Raw genomic sequence first — 21,817 nt, 5'->3', positions numbered from 1 at the left:
GAAAAACTGTTGGTGACAAGGGAGAAATTACGGATGGAATCTCTCAAGGTTCACTTTTGGGTCCACTCATATTCTTTATTATGCACTGTCGGAAATTGTCATGGTATTGCATAATAAAGTCACAGATAAAGGTTTTATGTCAACGTTTGGGCTGGCGTTGTTGGTGTTCTTTTCTTAGAGAGTCGCCAGATTAAGTGCCTTTGCTAGTGAGACGAGAGATGTACTTCATGCACGATGGAGCTCCTTCTCATTTTAGTGTTAACTTTCTTAGACGCCTAACAGATGCATTGTCAAATGAATAGGTGGAGATGGACCAGCCCACAGCCTTCATGCATTCAGTATCTGAATCCATTAAAATATTATTTGCTGATTTGTGGGTACTTTAAAGCTATTGTGCGTGGAATGCCGGTACAAGATCTACAGATTCTTCGTGCCGTATTGTGGAAGTCTGCGAAACAAGATGCTTTATTTCAGGGATGCACCAGCGAGTCACGGATTCAATGAGACGGCAGGTTGAGCCATCTATCCTTACTAACGGAGAACATTCTGAACATTTAATGCAGGGATGTGATCCATACTGTGCTTATACTTCCTTTACGTGTGTGTTTCCTACGATTAATGCATTGAAGAGTTGTGGAAACTGAGTGCTAACATGTAAATGAAGTGTTTCCGGACCCGTTTCCATACAACGAATTTTCTTGCTCTATGTGTGAAGAATGTTCCCTGAAATTTTGGCCTTTTTTTGTCACAAGCTGTATTGTCGGCAATATGCAATTTTTAGGTTGTGAATTACTTTTTAAGCGCTTGCGATTTATTCAGGTTGCATAGTAATTGGAGTCGACATAACCAAGTGATTTAGTTTGAACAACTGCGCAGCCGATCGTATTTCATTACAGTTCCACCACTTTCTTGTACCTTATTCAGTCTTCTTGGGCATTTTCCTCTTTGTGAGTGGTACTTTATTGTATGGCTACCTTTTAAATAGTACATATAGTAGTAGTTATATTTGTAGATAATTAGCTGTATACTTACCTTCGAAAGTTATGCCGAAACTCCGGCATTGTATTAAGATGTCCTAGGCATATGCAAGTGCGGTCAGTTGCATTGCTGATAATGGCGTCTAGTACGGGGTAGTTGAAGCCTTTCCTGTGTGGCGTTTTTATTAACATCATATTTACCTGAATCGTACAGGGTGATACATTTCTGAACAGGTCTGGAGGAAAAAAGTCGATTACTGAATTTAAAAAAAGTAGAGTGCTATTTAAAGGAGATGTTCTGCTGTTCATATAATCGTAATGAAGGAAGTTACAAGAAAGGGAATCACACTGGTTAATATACTCACAGTAGCTAAACAACATTTGCTTAATTTTGTTATTATTTTGCTTCGGGAGTGTGCCATCACATAAGTCGCCACTGTTCCGACGCATCTGAACTGTCGCGTGCGCCTCTGCCGTTGGCGCTGTCGACCGTGGCGCCTCCTAAACGAAGCCGCATGCCGTCTGCCACGGAGTGACAACGCTATCTCTCTTTCACCATAACTTGGAAATCTGGAGGCACTACGGCGGAATCCACCCCTGTGGAGCCCTGACTGGAAGTGTTTGTCAGTGGTGGGGCCTACCAATGGGTGGTCGAGTATGCTAATGGTTGCCTGCTCGGTACTGTGAAACCTGGTGTATATCGATGGAAGCGCCGAACGGCTGCGTGCCATGTTTGTTACCTTGAAAGGCTCTGGTCGTGATTCACCGTAGCGTTGGTGTTGCTGACCGAAGTCAATCTGGTTGTGTTAAGCTTATGACTACGGTGGTTCCAGCCATATCTGTTGCTTATTATAAATGTGGGTGGTTGCTTGCCCAAAAAAAAAAAAAAAAAATGCTTCTTTCCTTCTGATTTAGGCACAACGTCATTCATGTGACAACAGTAGTGTTCGATGCATGTACACTCAATTCTTGCGTAACGCCCGCCGCTGTGGCCGAGCGGATCTAGGCGCTTCAGTCTGGAACCACGCTGCTGCTGCACTAGCAGGTTAGAATCCTACCTTTGGCATGGATGTGTGTGATGTCCTTAGGTTAGTTAGGTTTAAGTAGTTCTAAGTCTAGGGGACTGATGATCTCGGATATTAAGTCCCATAGTGCTTAGAACCATTTGAACCATCTTGCGTAACATTAAGAAAAAAGTATTTGGTGTGATCAAGATAAATGGAACACACTGTGTGTGTAACAAACTGTGTGCATGCCAGAATGTAAAATCTGGCGACGAGCAAATCTGGTCATATGGCTCAAAAAGTTTTAATTACCACCCAGCAAAAATAAAGTTACGTAATTAATTTTTTGTTTGTTTGTGGGTATGTATTTTTACTAGTAATGCACAGTGAAATCTTCCATGCCACAGTACCGTAGCTAGCCTCTGGAAGATCCGAAATAAAACGAGGCACTGCAATGGTAAAGCGAAGATCTGCCGTGTTATTGTTTCGGCTCCTGTGGAGGTTTGGTACAGTACTGTGGTGTGAAGACTTTAATGTTGACAAACAAATAAAAAACTAGTTTCTACAGGGTGCTAATTAAAGCTCTACACATACCCGTCGTACAACTTGAGGTGAATGGGACCAAGTCAGTGTTTCAGTGGTGGTGGTGGTGGTGGTGGTGGTGGAACGGTACTGACCTGGCCCGACCTGCTTGGCGGGCGAGGGGAAGGGCCGGCGCTCGACTTGCGGTGAGTGCCCCGGCTGGCCGCCGGGCTGCGGGGGCGGCGCGCCGCCCACGCGGTGCTGGCGCCACTCCAGCTCCCGCTCCCAGCGCAGCTCCTCGCGCCGCTCGCCCGCCACCTTCTCCAGCTCCTTGAGTGACGCGGGCGACACGTCGGAGTGGCGACGCAGTTCCGGGGACCGTGGTGGCGCCAGCCCGCTGCCGCCACCTGCGAACCAGTCCCCAGCTCATGCGTATACAATACACAGGGTAGATGGGAACTATTGGCCAACTGTAAATATGTAATAACTTTAAGGGGGGTAGGACGTCAAACGGGCCGACTTAGAGCAGGAGAAGCACCACAGCACATTTTATTTTCTACAGTCTATACTTTTACAAGTAAATTCATAAAACTTTGTCAGCAGGACCAGGAAGGATTCAGAATTCAGTCATAGCAGCGGAAGTTCAAAACCATAACAAAATAAATTTTTTTGCATGTGAAATTTCATCATTTTTTCATTTACTATTGCTTGCATTTGTTGCTATAGGTACACTTTTCTTCATAAGTAAGAGAAACTGTTCGATGAATTTTGCACAGCATACAAACCATACTTACAGGTGTCTGAAACTCTAGAATCTATTTAACTTATGAAAAAATGAATGAGCTGTTACGTTTTAAACTTTATATTTAAAAAAATCTAATTTTGTAGTTAATTATCTCAATTTTTACCAAAGTTTTTAATACATTTGGAAATCTCTAGAGTTTCATACACCTGTAAGTATGGTTTGTATGCTGTGCAAAATTCATCAAAGGATCTCTTTTACTTGTGAAGAAAAATGTACCTATAGCAACAAATGCAGCCAACAGTAAGTGAAAAAACGATAAAATTTCATATCTAAAAAAATATTTTATTATGTTTTTGAACTTCCACTGTTATGAGTGTGAATCTTGAATCCTTCCTGGTCTTGCTGACAATGCTTTATGAATTTACTTGTAAAAGTATAGCCGCTGGGAATTAAAATGTCCTGCGGTGCCTCTCCTGCTCCAAGTCGGACCGTTTGACATCCTACACCCTTTAATAAACACAAATGTCAGAGAGTGTTCAATAAGTAAAACAACACTTTTTTCATGAAAGCAACTAGGTTTCATTCAGTATTCGAGTACATCATTTTATTCCTCACTCATTTGGTTGCAAAACTCTATTTGTATACGCAATCTCCGTTCAATGCGATGGCGTTACACCACCTTACTCGGAGGGCTTGAATGATCGCAAGGAACCACTAGTGCTTCGACGTCAGAGTTAATGTCTTGCTCCATCAAAAACCTCTCCATCATCCACATGGTGCTTCCCACGGAGAGCATCCTTCATTGGGCCAAAGAGATGGAAGTCGCAAGGTGCGAGATCCTGGCTGTAGGATGGATGAGGTCGGTTGGTTTGTTGATTTGGAACAGGGGACCAAACAGTGATGTCATCCGTCATTAGGGAAGGATGGGGAAGGAAGTCGGTCGTGCCCTTTCAAGGAACCATCCCGGAAATTCCATGGAGAGATTTAGGGAAACCACGGAAAATCTAAATCAGGATAACAGGACGCGGGTTTGAACGGTCGTCGTTCCGAATGCGAGTCCAGTGAGCTTGGAATCCAAAAATTCAATGTCCATGTTGACAAAATATCGTTGAGTGCGTGCACCAGCAGGCACAATATCAGGCATAGAATGGAAAGAGAGAGTTACTATTCTTGTGTGCTGAAGTATGGACGTAAGGTTGGGCGCTCTAATGCATGATTCTGATTGTCTTCAAAATGGTGTCATAAGCATAGCAACGCATTGTGGAAATGTGGGAGACCATATATCTACGCATAGACAAGGTATGTATGAAGAATCGTTACATGAGTTTAATGTGGCCGAATATTATTAACAGCTAGTCATTGTTAAAGAATAGCCTGGTGTCAATAACGGACATTAGAAAATGTATGACGTCGTGCCACCAGCAGCTCGCCACAAAGTAAGAACAAGATGTAGATATATAGCTTCTTAGTTACGTACTCGGCTTGCCAGCTTAGTAGTTTCATTATTTGAAAATTGCAGTGTATATTTAATTAACCATAAACCTTGTAAGTGATACGGATTATTTCGTTTGTCATTAACCATCAGCAGTGTCCTTAAAATTTCATAATGAATACCAAGACAGTCACAAGTGAAAGAGATAATTAAGTGAAGATAAAAGCAATTAAATTTTTAAATTAATTAAATCAAGTTATTCATGAAATCAGTTTCAGTAGTAATTAAAGATTTTTGTGTGTTGTACCGCCTTTACTGTACCCAATCAGAAAAGTAAAAGATCTTTCACAGGAAAGTGCTGATGCTGTTTCAAATAAAGTGGCTCATAAATTTATGTTGTACATTTTGCTATTACATCAGATGCTGTTCGTTTTCGTACGACTGGCATTGCCAAGGTTCTTGTTATTAATGAGTTTGTTTTTTATGACTCAGTGACTTGTCTTCAGTATTTGTTTCACTGAACCTGACAACATGCAGGTTTACAGTGGGTAATGCAGTACATTTCGTGGGACGTGTTAATAGCTAGTAACTATTATAAGTTTTTATTAACTGCAAGTAATTTCAATACATTTCGAATGAATTTAATACTGTTCACGATACGCGTGGCTTTTAAATTAAACTCACGCGTGTGCAATTTTGTTCCCCTACTGCCTTCCTTTACATTTATAATTATTACGTAATTTGAGTGTCAATTCAGTCACTAAACAATTTTATCTTTTGCTCGTTTTTGGGCTGATGACCATAATTAATTATCTGAAATATAAATTTGCTACTGTTTCACTTACCTATTCGCATTTGTTCTCATTTATTGCTGGCTACAGTAACTCATTTAATCTATTACAAAATTTCAATTCGATCGTTATTGTGCTCGATAAATATCCATGCGGGAGCGATCACGTCGTAACTATCTGCATTCTTTGTTAGCACTGTTTTTCGGATTGATGCCTTAAAATAAGGAACATTAGGTACACGCACCGTAAAACCATTTATGTATGGGAGAGGGTAAGTCCGTTATAACACATGATGTTTTTAAGTTAAAAAGGAATACAACAGGTTTAAAATACGATAAAAATCATTACTTATATGAATTGCTATCGAACTCGGAAGGCGACGGTCACACATTCAGGAACTCTGTCGATATAAGCTAGTACTATAGGCTCTTTGGGTGAAAAGAAAGGAATGGTGGAGACACGAGAGGAAATCACAAATGGGTCTGGGAGTAAGAGGATGACGTTGGGCTGGGAAGATGGAAGTACGCTATCTGATCAAAAGTATCCAGACACTCTGTCTAGTGAGGAACTGACCACGAGATGTCACGGGAGGAGCTCCTGCCAATATGAAAGGAGGCGGGCGGTATTGTCTTGGGCAGTAGAGAAACGATAACAGCCGGATGGGTCGGCCAGGAGGGCTCGGTGACTTGCATTAGTCGCCGAATGTCAGGAGAGTAACAAATCCATCATGGACATTTCGACCCTTTGAAAGCTTCAGAAAGGAGAAATTTCTATCTCTGTGGCATTCGGGCAATGAAAGAATTCATTGGTGCCAAATGAAAGTTGGGCAAGTCGACTGTTGGTGATGTGACTGTGATGTGGAAACACGAAGGAACGGCCACAGCAAAACCAAGACCACGCAGACCCCATATTCTGGAGGACAGGGACCGTGGGGCAATGCTAAGAGGAGCTGAAAAATCTGGGAAATAAATCGTTCGTAAGTTCCAGCAGTCCATCTTGCACAGCGTATGTGCGTAGGAACTTAAAAACACCGGGGGTGCAGTGGCCGGTCAGCTCCTCATAAGCCAAAAATTTCTGTAGTCAATGCTAATCAATCGATGGTAAGAGCGACGCACTGGGATGACTGGAAACGATTGATTTGGAGTGATGTACCTTGGCAGCTCGCCTGAAGGTTTAGGGTTTGATGAATGCCTGGAAAATGTTACCTAGCATTATTTTTAATATCAGCAACGAAATTTGGAATAGGTGATGTTAGGATAGCGGGTAGTTTTAGCTGTTATGGTGTAGTCAACTCATTGGAATGGAATGGAAATGAAATCCCATGATTCTTGACAGAGCGTAGGGTAACGATGCGGGAGAGCCGTACGACGGTACAAGACAAGGTCCTAATGGAGGTGGTTTGCCGTTGCCTTTCTCTGACCGTAATGGGGATGAATGATGATGACGAAGACGACAACAACAACACCCAGTCATCTCGGGGCAGGTGAAAGTCCCTGAATCCGCGAGGAATCGTACCCGGGACCCCGCGCTTGGGAAGCGAGAACGATACTGTGAGAACACGCACCGCGGATCTTCACCGGGAATATCGGCTAGATACCATATTGCAGGTATTCCAAAAACTCTCCACACGACTGTACAGAAACACGAGACACTCGCGTAACCCGTTCATCCTTTCTCTGTGTAACTACGACCACGACCATAGATGGAAACATAATAGACCAAAGACACTATTAGCAAGAAACTAAACATCTATGGTCCATAGCACGCTAACACGACAGTACTGACTGGCCCCTTCAACACAGCTACTACTGGCAAACCCAGACGCTCGACCCGCCGAAAAACAGGCAATCGAAGGGAGAACCATACTGTAAACAGCACGCAAACCAGCCACACCCCCCCTACACTGTCACTAATATATGACGACCTTGAATAGTTACAGGGACGCAGCAGTTGCAGCAGGCCCTACAACGAGCACCCACAACGACAAAGCTAACCGTGCACGATACCTCTCACTAACATAACCACATCTTGCATGCACTGTCGCAGATAGCAGTCCGCTACAGCGCTTACTACCAGTCCTACTGTCGCAGACGTTTTTTTCCCTTGGCGCTTGCCTTTTCACTTTTTTCCCTCTCCCATTACAAACCGCTACCCTTCAATCGCTTTCGTCCACTTTCTGTCTGCTGACGGACCATGTCAATGAGTAATCCTACTCAGATGCATGGAAGGATACAGACGCATTTTACAGCTATGTATGTCGCGTACAGTAGGAGCAAAGTTCGGAGATGATTAATGTATGAGCGGCACAATGCACTGCATCATAAAGCAGCAATTGTGAAGCAATGATTTTTGGATAATGAAATTCCAGAAATGGACTGGACTGTCCAGAATCCCGACCTGAAACGAATGAAATACCTTTGGGCTGAGTCAGAACGTCGACTCCATTCCAGTCCCTGCGTCCAACATCACTACTTTCTCTGGCTTCGGCCCTTGACGAAGAATGGGCTGTCATTGCTCCACAGAGATAAAGACACGTCTTTGAAAGCATTCGCAGAAGAGTTGAAGCCTCCATAAATGCGAAGAGTGAACAAACCTCATATTAATTTCAACTAACAAGTCTCCTGATACTTTTGGGGAGATCGTTCTGTGATGCAGAGAGATGGTGTTGGGTTGTGCATCCAAAGATCATTAGGACTTGGCATATAAAACTGATGACTGCGACATCCAGGATGAACGTTGTGAGAAGCTGCCTAGTAATCGACATCAAGAAAGAAATGTTCAATTCAACCCGATGACCTGAAAGGTGAACTTCAGAGAGGCCGTGAAAATAATCTAACGCAATATAGAATCAGAAATTTCATTCATGGAAGCTGCGCAGCTACCAAGAAATATCCGCAGAAGACTGCGATTGTCGGATGGACACCGTACAAATCATGCTGTGCTAGTTCTTAGACTTACCCGAGCTAGTTTCAAACATAATGTGGAGTAATAAGGTCTGTATCTCATGTGAATGGATTTACAAGCCGTCGTAATTCACATTCCTGGGTAAAAGATTCTCCACACCCCACTGTCGAGAAAATCCACCATGACACTAAGGCTACCGTGCAGTGTCGCATCGACACAGTATCAAAACGACACACAGATCCGTCCCTTCTTCGGACCCCAGTATACTAACACCTGTACCTATATGAGCTGGTCAATTGTGTCGACGTACAACAGTATCAACGACCTCATGTTTATGTAAGACTGTGCCCTGCCACATTTTGCAGTCAGTGTAACAGAACGGCTCGATGACCATTTCTCGGGCTGTGAGACAGGTCGCCACGGTCCTGACGAACGAACAGCGCGAATCCTTGATCTGACACTGTGCAAATGTGCGACTTCATCTTGCGGGGGTGGGTGAAGGTAGACGTATATCGTCTCAAACCACGTACTGTGGATGATGCTCAACAAAGTATCACAAGGATTCCCCTTGAGAACTTCGAAACGACTGTAGAAAATGGTGGAAAATACTAGCGCCTGGGTGGAATGAGCACTGTAAAAACAATTTCCACTATGTCAATAAAATAAAGCGCAATGCAAAACTACAACGTGAAAGTAACTGTCGAAATCAGATGTCACTGTCAACTCACGTAACTCGATGAAACTTAAAAACGCACTAAAGAAGTGCTGTAGTTCAGAACAGTACAATACCGAAGGTGTCTGAAGTAAATAGGCAAAAAAAAAAAAAAAAAACCGAAGATAAATTTCTTCAAAGAAAATAGTTACACTGAAGTTACCGCGATTCATGATGGTCCCCTGGACATTACAAAAGACGGGACATGATTCTTAATGGCATGTGTGATCACTACGGATGACGGTGCATGGTCTGAAACGTGGTCTCATACTGGCCACAAGGTTGGTAACATCTTGTGGTAGGGCGTTTCATTCCGCCACCAGCGCAGCTGAAAATGGCGTATGCTTGTTGGCGCATGTGGGCGCCCTGCAATACGTCCCACCAACGTACCTCACTTGTGCTCCATGGGATTTAGGTTGGGGAATGGGCAGCCCGGTCCTTTCGGCGAATATCCTCTCGCTCCAAAAGCTTCACCACCTGCGCAGTTCGATGCCGTCCCTTATTCTCATGCATACTAACTCATGGCCGAATGCACCCCTGAAAACGATTCACATGGTGAAGGAGTACATTGTCACAATAACGCTGACCGACAGGTGCATCGTTAGGAACACTTGAGGGTCAGAGCGCTCATGAACCATTAGGCGCATCCACATCATAACAACTGGATCACCAAAACGATCATACTGAACGTATTCTCTTATGGTGAGAACTGGGAACATATAATACACCCAGTAACTTTATCAAACATGGTAGTTCTGCTAGTCTAGATGTTATGATTTGGGGGGGGGGGGGGGGGGGAGGGGGGTGGCTGAGGTATAATGCTGCGTGCTCCAGACCTTTAAGCACAGTACACTCACCAGCTCATATTATTGTGACATTGTGCTTCTCCTATATGTACGTCTTTTCAGATGCGCATTCGGCTCTGACTTCGTTTTCATGAATGACAATGCGCGACCACATCAAACAGAACAGGTGGAGAAATCAGAGGATATTCGGCGAACAGACTGGCCTGCCGGTTCGCCAAGCATGAATCCCGTCGAGCATGTGCGGGATGCATTGTGGAGACACATTGCAACACTGTCACATGCACCAACGACCACCCAGCGAATACCAGGCTCGCTGGTGAAGGAACTGAAACCCCCACCACAAGAAATCCACACCAACCTTGTGGCCAGCACTGGAACACATTGCAGAGCGTGCACTGTCATCCGTGGTCATCATACATCCTACTGAGAACCATGTTCCGCCTTTTTTTACTGCCCAAGGGATCTACATAAAACTCGTTTACTTCAACGTAATTATTGTCTTTGGATAAAATTGTCATTTCTTTTCGTTCCATAGCGTAAACAGCTGCAGGAAAGTCTAGACGTGTAGTGGGGTTTTATTGTTAATGCCCAAGGTAAAAGAAACAAAGTACGCACACCTTATATCCTATTCGCAGAACGCATAGACTTATTGTTAAGTGGCTATTCCTGCAAGAATATGAGTAATGAAAAGGTATATGAAAATTGTGAGAACGACACATTTCTGTAGTATAGAACTGGACTAAAAATGAAAACTTCCAGAGTAATTTTGCCTCTCTATGGAACTCAGCTTTAAAAGATATAGTTTAAAATGTAATTCTACATTATGCTTCGTCTATAAAATTAACTAGATGGATTACAGAGACCAGCTGTTCATCGTGACGATTCGTGGATTAATATACGTAGCACTGTGGCTAAATATTATGAAAGTAATACTGTGCGTGAAGTATTGGCAAACAGAAATGCCAGCCACTGTTTAGTTTTTGCTACGTAAAACATTGACGCACACAGATGTCTTGCCTGTTTCAGCACTCCGCTTAGCCGGCCGCGGTGGTCTCGCGGTTCTAGGCGCGCAGTCCGAAACCGTGCGACTGCTACGGTCGCAGGTTCGAATCCTGCCTCGGGCATGGATGTGTGTGATGTAGTTAGGTTCAGTAGTTCTAAGATCTAGGGGACTAATGACCACAGCAGTTGAGTCCCATAGTGCTCAGAGCCATTTGAACCATTTTTTGAAGCGCTCTGCTTGTAGGAGTACTGGGATGCACACTGCTATTGCTTGGCCTGTCTCTTTATTGGCTACAAATGTATAACAGAGAGTTAGAATATGCAGAGTAAAAGTAAGCGCACCTAACTCTAAATCAGACATGAAGATATAGTACTTGAAGAATTGTTGTTTTGCACAGAGAAACTGCAATTTCAGACGGCGTTCACTAAATAATGATTAAGAAATGATTATATTCTGCCAACTTAAAAAGGACAAGAACTCGATACACATCTTGACGTAAATAAAGTTATACAGGAAGAGAAAGTGACAGTAAGATCTCGTACCGTTACTCTCAAATAGCTTTTAAATGTGTAACGTTGTAATACAAGGTATTGGGGACGTAAGTGCAGATATTGTGATCATTGGCACCTTAATATGCACCTAATTCCGTCCGTTAGTTGCTTTTTCTCTGCGTCTAACAGTCTTCCCGCAAAAACGCCACACAATAAATTACCAGATGTTTTCCGCTCGGTCGTAAGTGTATTGTGACTGCCATTAAGGACTTACCATTCTGCGTCCACGCGTCCCCACTTCAATACCTGACCTGCTGGCTAGTGGAAAATAAGCATTATCGGCTTGTTCTAGCCAGAAGTACTTGGAGGTACTAACCAACGTAAAAACATACTACTCCTGATACCAATAATTATTCGTTTGCAAATGAAGTAAATACTGATGTAATGTCGTTCAGTACACTGCGTCCAGTCACCGATAAAAATATCTACACATATACCTGTAGCACACTGTATGGCTAAAACCGTAAGCAAGTCCACAGAATATAGCAAAGTAAAGGCACTGTGTCATCTGAGCTCCAGTTAGGATATAATTGTCGCAACAACCAATTAGTTATACGAACCCAGATTTCTTTTACGAGCACTGACTGCAAAACGCAGGGTGTTCTGTCGGCAGACCACTGAATACTATTAATGAAAATTCTGTGTGTGTAGTATGGTTTTAGTAACATAGCGAAATGGAAGCAACGTGAATGAGAAACATATTTCATTCCACCTTGGCAGTGCAGAATAAAAAGGTCTTGGTTGCGAAATTATTTAATATCTGTGACGCGTTTCACCGTTTTGGGGTATCATTAGATTGTGTAAAAATAGCTGGACAAGCAAACCATCAGATATAACGCCACATAAAATGGAAAATTGACTTAACAGTAACTGGATATGCAGTCCATCAGGTATAAAATCATATGAAATGGAAGGTGGAGTTTGCGCACACCAGCAAATTCGGCCATATCACTACAAAACAGCGTCATGCTTACAAAATAAACGCGGTGTGACCAGCACACAGTACACTTTCCGTTAGGCGTACACAGAATAAGTATTGCTGCCAATATTTGTGTGCACGAAAACGGACAGTATGTTGTATGCTGCTCGTTTTTTGAATCAGTCTTCTGATTAGTTTGAAATGTCCCGTCACGAGTTCACCTCCTGTGCCTATCTTATCTCGGAGTAGCACTTCTGACCTACGTCCTCAATTATTTGCTGGATGTCTCCCAATCTGGGTCTTCCTCTACAGTTTTTACTCTCTAGAGACCCCTCTAATACCATGAAAGTTATTTCCAGACATCTTAACTAATCGCCTACCATCCTGTTCCTTCTTCTTGTCAGTGTTTTCCTTATATTCCTATTCTCAGTTATTCTGCCGAGAACCGCCTCGTTCCTTACCCCATCAATCCACCTAATTTTCAACATCCTTCAGTAGCACCACATCTCAAATGCTTTGATTCTCTTCTGTTCTGGTTTTCCCTCAGTCCATGTCTCACAACCATACAACGTTGTGATCAAAATGTAATTCTCAGAAATTTATCCCTCGAATTAAATTCTGTGTTTGTTGCCCAGCAATGCCCTTTTTGATACATGCAAGTCTGCTTTTGATGTCCTCCTTGCTCCGTCCATCAAGGATTATTTTGCTGCCTAGGTGGTAGAATTCCGTAACTTCATCTACTTCGTGATCCCCCATCCTGATGTTTAGTTCCTCACTGTTCTCATTTCCTCTACTTCTCATTACTTTCTTTTTCTTGTATTTGCTCTCAGTCCATGTTTTGTACTCATTAGATTGTTTATTTTATTTATCAGACCCGTAATTCTTCTTCACTTTCACTGACGACAGCAATGTCATCAAAGAATCTTATCATTAATATCTTGTCACGCTGAATTTCAATTCTACTCTTAAACCTTTCCTTTATTTCCGTCATTTCTTCTTCGATGTACATACTGAACAGTAGGGGCGAAAGGCTAAATTCCTGTCTTACACCCATTTTAATCTGAGCACTTCGTATTTGGTCTCCCAATACCTCTTGGTTCTTATATATATTGCATGTCAACTGTTTCCCCTATAGCTTACCCCTATTTTTCTCAATATTTCGAAAGTCTTTCAGCATTTTACATAGTCGAACGCTGTTACCAGGTCGACAAATCCTATGAACGTGTATTTTTTTTAAAAATAATCTTGCTTCCATTATCATCCGCATCGCCAGAATTTCGTCTCTGGTGCCTTTTTCTTTTCTAAAGGAAAACTGATGCACATCTAACATACCCTTAATTCTGTTTCCCATTCTTCTGCAAGTTGTCCTGATCAAAAACTTGGATGCATGAGGTGTCCATCTGATCGTACAATAATTCTCCTCGGTTTTTGCAATCTTCGGAACTGTGTGCATGACATTTTTCCGAAAGTCGAATGGTCTATCACTGAAAGCATACATTCTAAACACCAATGTGAATAGTCGGTTTTTTGTCACTTCCCCCAATGATTTTAGAAATATTAACGAAATATGACCTAACCTTTCTGCTACATTTGAGTTTAAGTTGTCCAGAGCTTTTTAAAATCCTGATTCTAATACTAGATCCCCTGACTCATCTATTTCGACTTCTGTTTCTTCTTCTATCATGTCATGAGACAAGTCCTCCCCCTCATAGAGATCTTCAATGTATTTTTTCCACCTATCCGCTCTCTCTGCCACATTTAACGGTGACATTCCCATTGCACTCTTAATGATCCGCCCTTACTTTTAGTTTCAGCGAAGATTGTTTTGACTTTCTTATATGCTGAGTCAATCATTTAGTATGCTATTTTTTTCACATTTTTCATGTAGCCATTTCGCCTTAGATTCCCTGCACTTCCTATTTATTTCATTCCTTAGGGACTCGTATTTCTGTATTCCTGAATTTCTCTCAACATTTTTGTACTTCCTTCTTTCATAGATCACCTGAATAATTTCTTCTGTTACCAATGGTTTCTTCGCAGTTACTCTTTATTGTAGCAACGGTTATCTTTCCAACTTTCGTAATTGCGCTTTCTAGGAATGCACATTCCTCTTCAACTGAACTGCCTACTGAGGTATTTATTATTGCAGTATCTATAGGCACAGAGAACTTCAAGTGTATCTCTTCATTTCTTGTTACTTCCATATCCTACTTCTTCGCTTAAACTTCAGCCTACTCTTTGTCACATCTAATTGCAATCTGAGTCTATATCTGCTCCTGAGTACGCCTTACAATCTAATATCTGCCTTCAGAATCTCTGACCGTGACGTAATTTAACTGAAGTCTTTCCGTGTCTCCTCCTCTTGTGTCTCTTGCACAGACTTGCTATACTAGTTGAAATTTTTTACAGAACTCAATCTTTCTCCTCTCACCCCTAGAACCAAGAACATATTCTCCCGTAACCTTTTGTTCTACTCCTTCCCCTACAACTGCATTCCAGTTCCCCATGGCCATTAAATTTTCATTTCCCTTTACGTACTGAATTACCAGTTCAATATCCTCATATACTCTCCATCTCTTCATCTTCCGTTCAAAGGTCGGTACCTGTACCTGAACTACAGTCGTCGGTGTTCGTTTGCTGTAGATTCAGATGCGGCTCTTACCGCAGCTCAGACAGCGTGAATTTGAAAGCTTGGTCCTATTTTGTACTACTATGACGAAGACAGCTGGCGTGTTCACGGTCCATCTTGCATATTGTACGAGGACGAATCAGAAAGTCATTACCCGTACTTTTCACTAGCACACAGGTAATAACAAATGTACATCCTATTCTAAGTATCTTACACTAGTTTTCCACATACTCCCTACACCCGACCACAAATCTGTTCCATCGCAGCGCTAAATTTGTCATACCTTGCGGCAGAATTCGTCTGGCTCATTATGGAACCACCGTCGGGTTGCTGTCTTGGCTTAATCGTTACTTGTGAATCACTGTCCCGCCAAGAGCTTCAGCCATCCGAAAACGTGGGAATCACTAGAGGTGAAGCCTTTACTATAAGATGGGTGGTCCAGAACCTCCCAGTCAAATGCACGGAGCTTGTCGGCAGTTCTGATTTCCACATGGGGTCTCACAATGTCGTGGAGCAGAATCAGATTGTCCACTTGGAGAATCCCTCGGCTCCTTCGACTGATGGCAGCCTTCAGGAGTGTGGAACAATAACTACCGTCATTGGTGGTTACACCTTGTGGTATGAGATCCAGCAGGAGCGATCCACAGCTATCCCAGAAGGCCATTAACAGCACTTTCCCAACAGATGTTGCTGAAAAGTTTTTTGTCACAGCGAACCCGAATGTTTCCACACAGTGCTCTGCTGCTTGGATTCCGGTGTGAAATTCAGTATCCACGCTTCACCGCCAGTAACGATACGGCCCAGAAAACCTTCACCGTCCTTCGAGTACCATTACAGACGATTCAGTGAAGGCAACATTCTTCTAAGCTTCTAAGTGGTAAGTTCTTATGGGACAAAACTGCTGAGGTGATCGGTCCCTAGTCTTACACACTACTTGCTTTAACTTAAACTAATTTACGCTAAGGACAATAGACACACCCATTCCCTAAGGAGGACTCAAACCTCCGACAGGGGGAGTCCCAGACAGCGCGGCTACCCTGCGCGGCAAGACATCATTCGCTTGCCTTTCATCATGGCATCCAACTGCTTAGGCATGCACAGACATGAAACCTTCCGGTACCGTAAGGACCAATGAACAATGTCATAAACACTCCATTACGATACCCCAAGCTCCCGGATAATGGCCGTATGAGCACGCGCCGATCTGCTTTCATCATTGTATCCACGCTAGAGATATTGTCATCAGTCAGCGAAGAACGCGGCTTCTCCGGTCATTGTCATACACGCATTCACGGCTTTGTCGAACTCGCGATACCACCACCTCAAAGGTCTCAAAGTAAGACAGTTTTCCCCATTTGTGGGCTCAACTCCCCTGTAGATCTCGATGGGCTTTCGGCTCTTGCTCTGCAGAAAACTATCATACTTCGATGTTCTAGGGCGCATGGACGTGTGAAGCAGAACCGCCATCTTTAACAAGTGACAGCAGTGTCTTACGGCGGAGCTACCAGCAGATCAGGCCGGCACGAAACAAGAATGCTCCAACGCTGGGAATGAATATGTTGACTTCGTATTTACAGCCGTAATTTGGCTAAAAGAAATGGGGCAAGAATTTGTGACTTGGCCTCTTGTGTTTTTATGACAGATGAATTACATATACAGTTACTGTTACATCGATTTTCCATTTTATGTGTTTTTATGACGGATGGGTTACATATCCAGCTACACTCCTGGAAATAGAAAAAAGGACACATTGACACCGGTGGGTCAGACCCACCATACTTGCTCCGGACACTGCGAGAGGGCTGTACAAGCAATGGTCACACGCACGGCACAGCGGACACACCAGGAACCGCGGTGTTGGCCGTCTAATGGCGCTAGCTGCGCAGCATTTGTGCACCGCCGTCGTCAGCGTCAGCCAGTTTGCCGTGCCATACGGAGCTTCATCGCAGTCTTTAACACTGGTAGCATGCCGCGACAGCGTGGACGTGAACCGTATGTGCAGTTGACGGACTTTGAGCGAGGGCGTATAGTGGGCATGCGGGATGCCGGGTGGACGTACCGCCGAATTGCTCAAAACGTGGGGCGTGAGGTCTCCACTGTACATCGATGTTGTCGCCAGTGGTCGGCGGAAGGTGCACGTGCCCGTCGACCTGGGACCGGACCCCAGCGACGCACGGATGCACGCCAAGACCGTAGGATCCTACGCAGCGCCGTAGGGGACCGCACCGCCACTTCCCAGCAAATTAGGGACACTGTTGCTCCTGGGGTATCGGCGAGGACCATTCGCAACCGTCTCCATGAAGCTGGTCTACGGTCCCGCACACCGTTAGGCCGTCTTCCGCTCACGCCCCAACATCGTGCAGCCCGCCTCCAGTGGTGTCGTGACAGGCGTGAATGGAGGGATGAATGGAGACGTGTCGTCTTCAGAGATGAAAGTCGCTTCTGCCTTGGTGCCAATGATGGTCGTATGCGTGTTTGGCTCCGTGCAGGTGAGCGCCACAATCAGGACTGCATACGACCGAGGCACACAGGGCCAACACCCGGCATCATGGTGTGGGGAGCGATCTACTACACTGGCCGTACACCTCTTGTGATTGTCGAGGGGACACTGAATAGTGCACGGTACATCCAAACCGTCATCGAACCCATCGTTCTACCATTTGTAGACCGGCAAGGGAACTTGCTGTTCCAAAAGGACAATGCACGTCCGCATGTATCCCGTGCCACCCAACGTGCTCTAGAAGGTGTAAGTCAACTACCCTGACCAGCAAGATCTCCGGATCTGTCCCCCATTGAGCATGTTTGGGACTGGATGAAGCGTCGTCTCACGCGGTCTGCACTTCCAGCACGAACGCTGGTCCAACTGAGGCGCCAGGTGGAAATGGCATGGCAAGCCGTTCCACAGGACTACATCCAGCATCTCTACGATCGTCTCCATGGGAGAATAGCAGCTTGCATTGCTGCAAAAGGTGGATATACACTGTACTAGTGCCGACATTGTGCATGCTCTGTTGCCTGTGTCTATGTGCCTGTGGTTCTGTCAGTGTGATCATGTGATGTATCTGACCCCAGGAATGTGTCAATAAAGTTTCCCCTTCCTGGGACAATGAATTCACGGTGTTCTTATTTCAATTTCCAGGAGCGTATTTTAACGCAATCTGATGATGTCCCAAAAGAGTTAAAAGAATAATTGCTATTAAATAATGTCTCAACCGAGACTGTTTTTATTCTGGATTTAATGCGAATAAATTCAGAACTATTACGTAAGAAGTTAGATTGAACACTTGGATAGATGCAGTTCAGCTAAGTAATTTGCTTACGTGATAATTTTCTGTTCGTGGTACGTTATTGCATACGGGTCTATGGCTGGAAATGGATGCTATGAATTAGTATCAGTCGGTAGTTTTTCTTGATTTATGTCACTGATCTGCCACTAAGCGTGTCGGCTGACTGAAAACTATTTATTTTTGCAGGTGACGCAAACGTGCCCTTGAAAGACAAGGTATATACAACAAGTAATCTTGCTAAAATGCAATACTTACAGATTTTGGCACTGAACTCTTGTATGAGGGTGTGCTGAATAGTAATTCCTCCTCCTTTTTTATGGAAAAGTCGTAAATGTTTTTTTAAATAAAACGAACATGGATAATATTTTACGCCTTTATTCCTCACGTCTACGTTTTTGCCGTCCTCTGCCGTAAGAGAGCTCAGAATTGTTGAGTGTAACATGGCGGTGTGTAACATAAGTATGTCGGTGCGAGAGATATAGTGTACTGTACTCGAGTTTAGAATTCGAACAGTTCGTGCACCCTATCCCATTTTCATCTGTTCCCAAACTTCAAGGACACCTTCACTTTGATACTGATGAAGCAGTGCAAGCAGAGGTGAGGTTTTGGCTCTGTCAAGAAAGTGGAACATTATACAGTGACTGTACCAACGAACTGGTCTCTTGTTGGAAAAAATGTGTTTGTTGCCACGATGGCAATGTTGAGGAACAAATACGTAGACATGAAGAATAAAGATCTAGATCTACTTACATCCTCCCAAATTTACAGTACGGTGCATGCTGGAGGGTACAACGTAATGCTGCAAGTCATTTCATTTCCTGTTCCACTCACAGATAGAGTGAAGGAAACTGACTGTTTAAAAGCCTTTGTACGAGCCCTAGTTTCTCACCTCTTACCTTTGTGGTCCATACGCGATGTGTACTTCAGCGATAGTCGAATCTTTTGCAGTCGTCCGCAAATGCTAATTATCTCAATTTTCGCAATAGTGCCTTCCAAAAAGAATGTCGGCTTTCCTCCATTGGATTCCCGTTTGAGTTCCCGAAGAATCTCCGTAATACTTACATGCTCATCAAACCTGCCGGTAACGAATCTAGACGCTAGCCTCTGAATCGCTCCGTTGGTTTCCTTGAGTGCGATCTGGAGGGGATCCCGAACACTCGAGCAGTACTGAAGAAAGTCGTATTAATGTTCTGTACGCCGTATCTCTTTCCAAAAGTTCCCGAGTGAAACGAAATCGAACATTCACCTTGCTACTACCAACCGCTGTGCTCATTCCATTTCATATCGCTTTGCAACGTTGCTCGTACATATTTAATTGATGTGACTGGATTACGCAAAACCCTGCTAACGTTGTATTAGCACATTGCAGGATTTTATTTCGTCCTCACCCACATTAACTTTTTTTATACATTTAGAGCAAGCCGCCACTCATTACAACAACTAGAATTTCTGTCCAAGTCATCTTGCCCACTCCTACAGTCACTAACAACGACATCTTTCCGTATCACCTCAACGCCATGAGAAAACAGCCGTAAATTGCTGCCCACCCTGTTCATCAGCTTATTTATCTTAGAGGGGAATGAGAGCGAGCTGGCCGGAGTGGCCGTGCAGTTCTAGGCGCCACAGTCTGGAACCGCGAGAAATCTGTGGTCGCAGGTTCGAATCCTGTTTCGGACATGGATGTATGTGATGTCCTTAGGTTAGTTAGGTTTAAGCAGTTCTAAGTTCTATTGGACTGATGACCTTTGAAGTTGAGTCCCATAGTGCTCAGAGCCAATGAGAGCGATCCTATCACAATTCTCTGAGGCTCTCTTGACCGTACCCTTATCTCTCATGAACACTCACCATCGAGGACAAGGTACTGTGTTCCAGCACTTAAAAATTCTTGAAATGTTACGTTTGTTTTATTTAAAAAACTTTCAGAGTTTCCATGTAAAAAAGTCGGATGTATTAATTTTTAGAACGCCCTCATAGATGAGAAATTTTATCGTCCCAAGGGTTTCATACACTCCGTGAAGTCGACTACTTCCATGAGGGCACATGGAACGTTGTGTTGGAAGTATCCCGTTCAAGGTCTCCGGCAAAAAGTGAGCGCTGCTATCTCCACTGGAGACTGATCAACATTTTATCCGACACTGAAACATGAAGACTTGTCTACTTTGCTTAATTCCAGTCTATTATAACTCATGGTTTCTATTTTAGGGCAACTGTGTGCACTCAACAAGAATATTCGTTGCCCAGAAAATGGCGGTCGGACAGATCTGCGGTGTGAGTAAGCCGACTTTCGTATAGGCCGCTAATCAGGCGTCTAGGAAACCCGTCTGTGACGTCCGTGTACATAAGATTTGTTTTTAACAATTTTTGATTCATTCAGAAGCCACCTAAGCTTTCATTAGTGCACATTAGACGGAAAAAGGATATACACTTGTTTTACACTTCCTAAAGCACTGTTGAACAATATGCATTATTCAACTCGTTTCATTTTCGATAGGCTTCCAACAGAACTGAAAAACAAAAAAAGACTGATAACCCTCAGGTTTTCAAATCGAAATTGGAAGGTTTCTTTGTGCCATAATCTTATTCTCTACCGGAGTTCCTCGCAGTAACTGAGAACATTTTTCTACAATGGTTTATTTACTCGAATACTCCTCGTTTGTCGCATTTTATTAATTCTTTGTTTATAAATTTTCTAATCAAAATTCTGTAAGCAGTATACTGACTCGTTCCGTGAGGAAACAGCTTTGGCCCGCATAGCTCCTGTGGAACTAGATGAATGAAGAAAAGAAGCTAATGGGAAATGTGACTGTATCGTGCTCTTAAGAACTTTTGTTTTTAGTTATAGATGGTGTTGGTAGAGAGCTTCTTCAGACAATTTACGTCAGAAGTGAAAGAACTTAGAACCAAGCTCTCGTAGTTCATCGTGACCTCTAAATGAACAAACATATCTCTTTGTGTCACAGTTCTATGTAAAAACCTATGGCTGCGCTAGCACGAATAAGTGCTACTAACGGTGTGCTTAACACCGTTTGTTATGTGGAGTGGATATCAGGAAGTTGTTGGTTCCTTCCTTCGTGTATTGTGTGTGGGTTGCGGCAACTACGAGGTCACAGTGCACCTTGCTGCAGTTGGGATGCAGTAGTCGGCTGCAGAGGTGAGCGTCTTGAGGATGGCCCTCTTTAATGCAAAGCTCGGCATCACCTGCGGTCAATATTCGATTTCTGGGCTGCTGTGCCAGACGGTGTGCGTCATCAATCCACGTCACAGACCGGAACACGACGCCCTTATTGCCGGCTGGCCTCCATGTTTACTCTGCCATCGCGCGGCCTGGTCGTCCGCACGGCTTCGGCTGCCTTGTCCCATAACAACACGAGCGCACGAATTGATGTGTTTTCTAATTATACAGTAAGGAATTATCAAAATGCTAACAAAAGTACCCTTACAATCCTTATTTAACGCCCTTCCGGCTTTTAGCGTTTTCTCCTTCCCTGTTTTCTGCAGCAGAAGGACAACATCTACACAAATTTCTGTATTTTTG

The 21,817-nt window shown here is 43.6% G+C and overlaps 1 protein-coding gene across 1 annotated transcript in view; it reads right to left on the bottom strand.

The window, feature by feature from the left end:
• LOC126355430 (uncharacterized) overlaps positions 1-21,817 on the bottom strand; it is a 1,825,973-nt gene that overhangs the window by 393,504 nt on the left and 1,410,652 nt on the right. Inside the window, exon 7 of the mRNA XM_050005738.1 lies at positions 2,659-2,910. Within this exon, the coding sequence (XP_049861695.1) occupies positions 2,659-2,910 (252 nt within the window). The remainder of the gene's footprint in view (positions 1-2,658; positions 2,911-21,817) is intronic.

The sequence above is a fragment of the Schistocerca gregaria genome, chromosome 3 (assembly GCF_023897955.1).
Source record: "Schistocerca gregaria isolate iqSchGreg1 chromosome 3, iqSchGreg1.2, whole genome shotgun sequence".
In the NCBI taxonomy this organism is placed as follows: Eukaryota; Metazoa; Arthropoda; class Insecta; order Orthoptera; family Acrididae; genus Schistocerca; species Schistocerca gregaria.
This window is presented reverse-complemented; position numbering and strand designations above follow the sequence as displayed.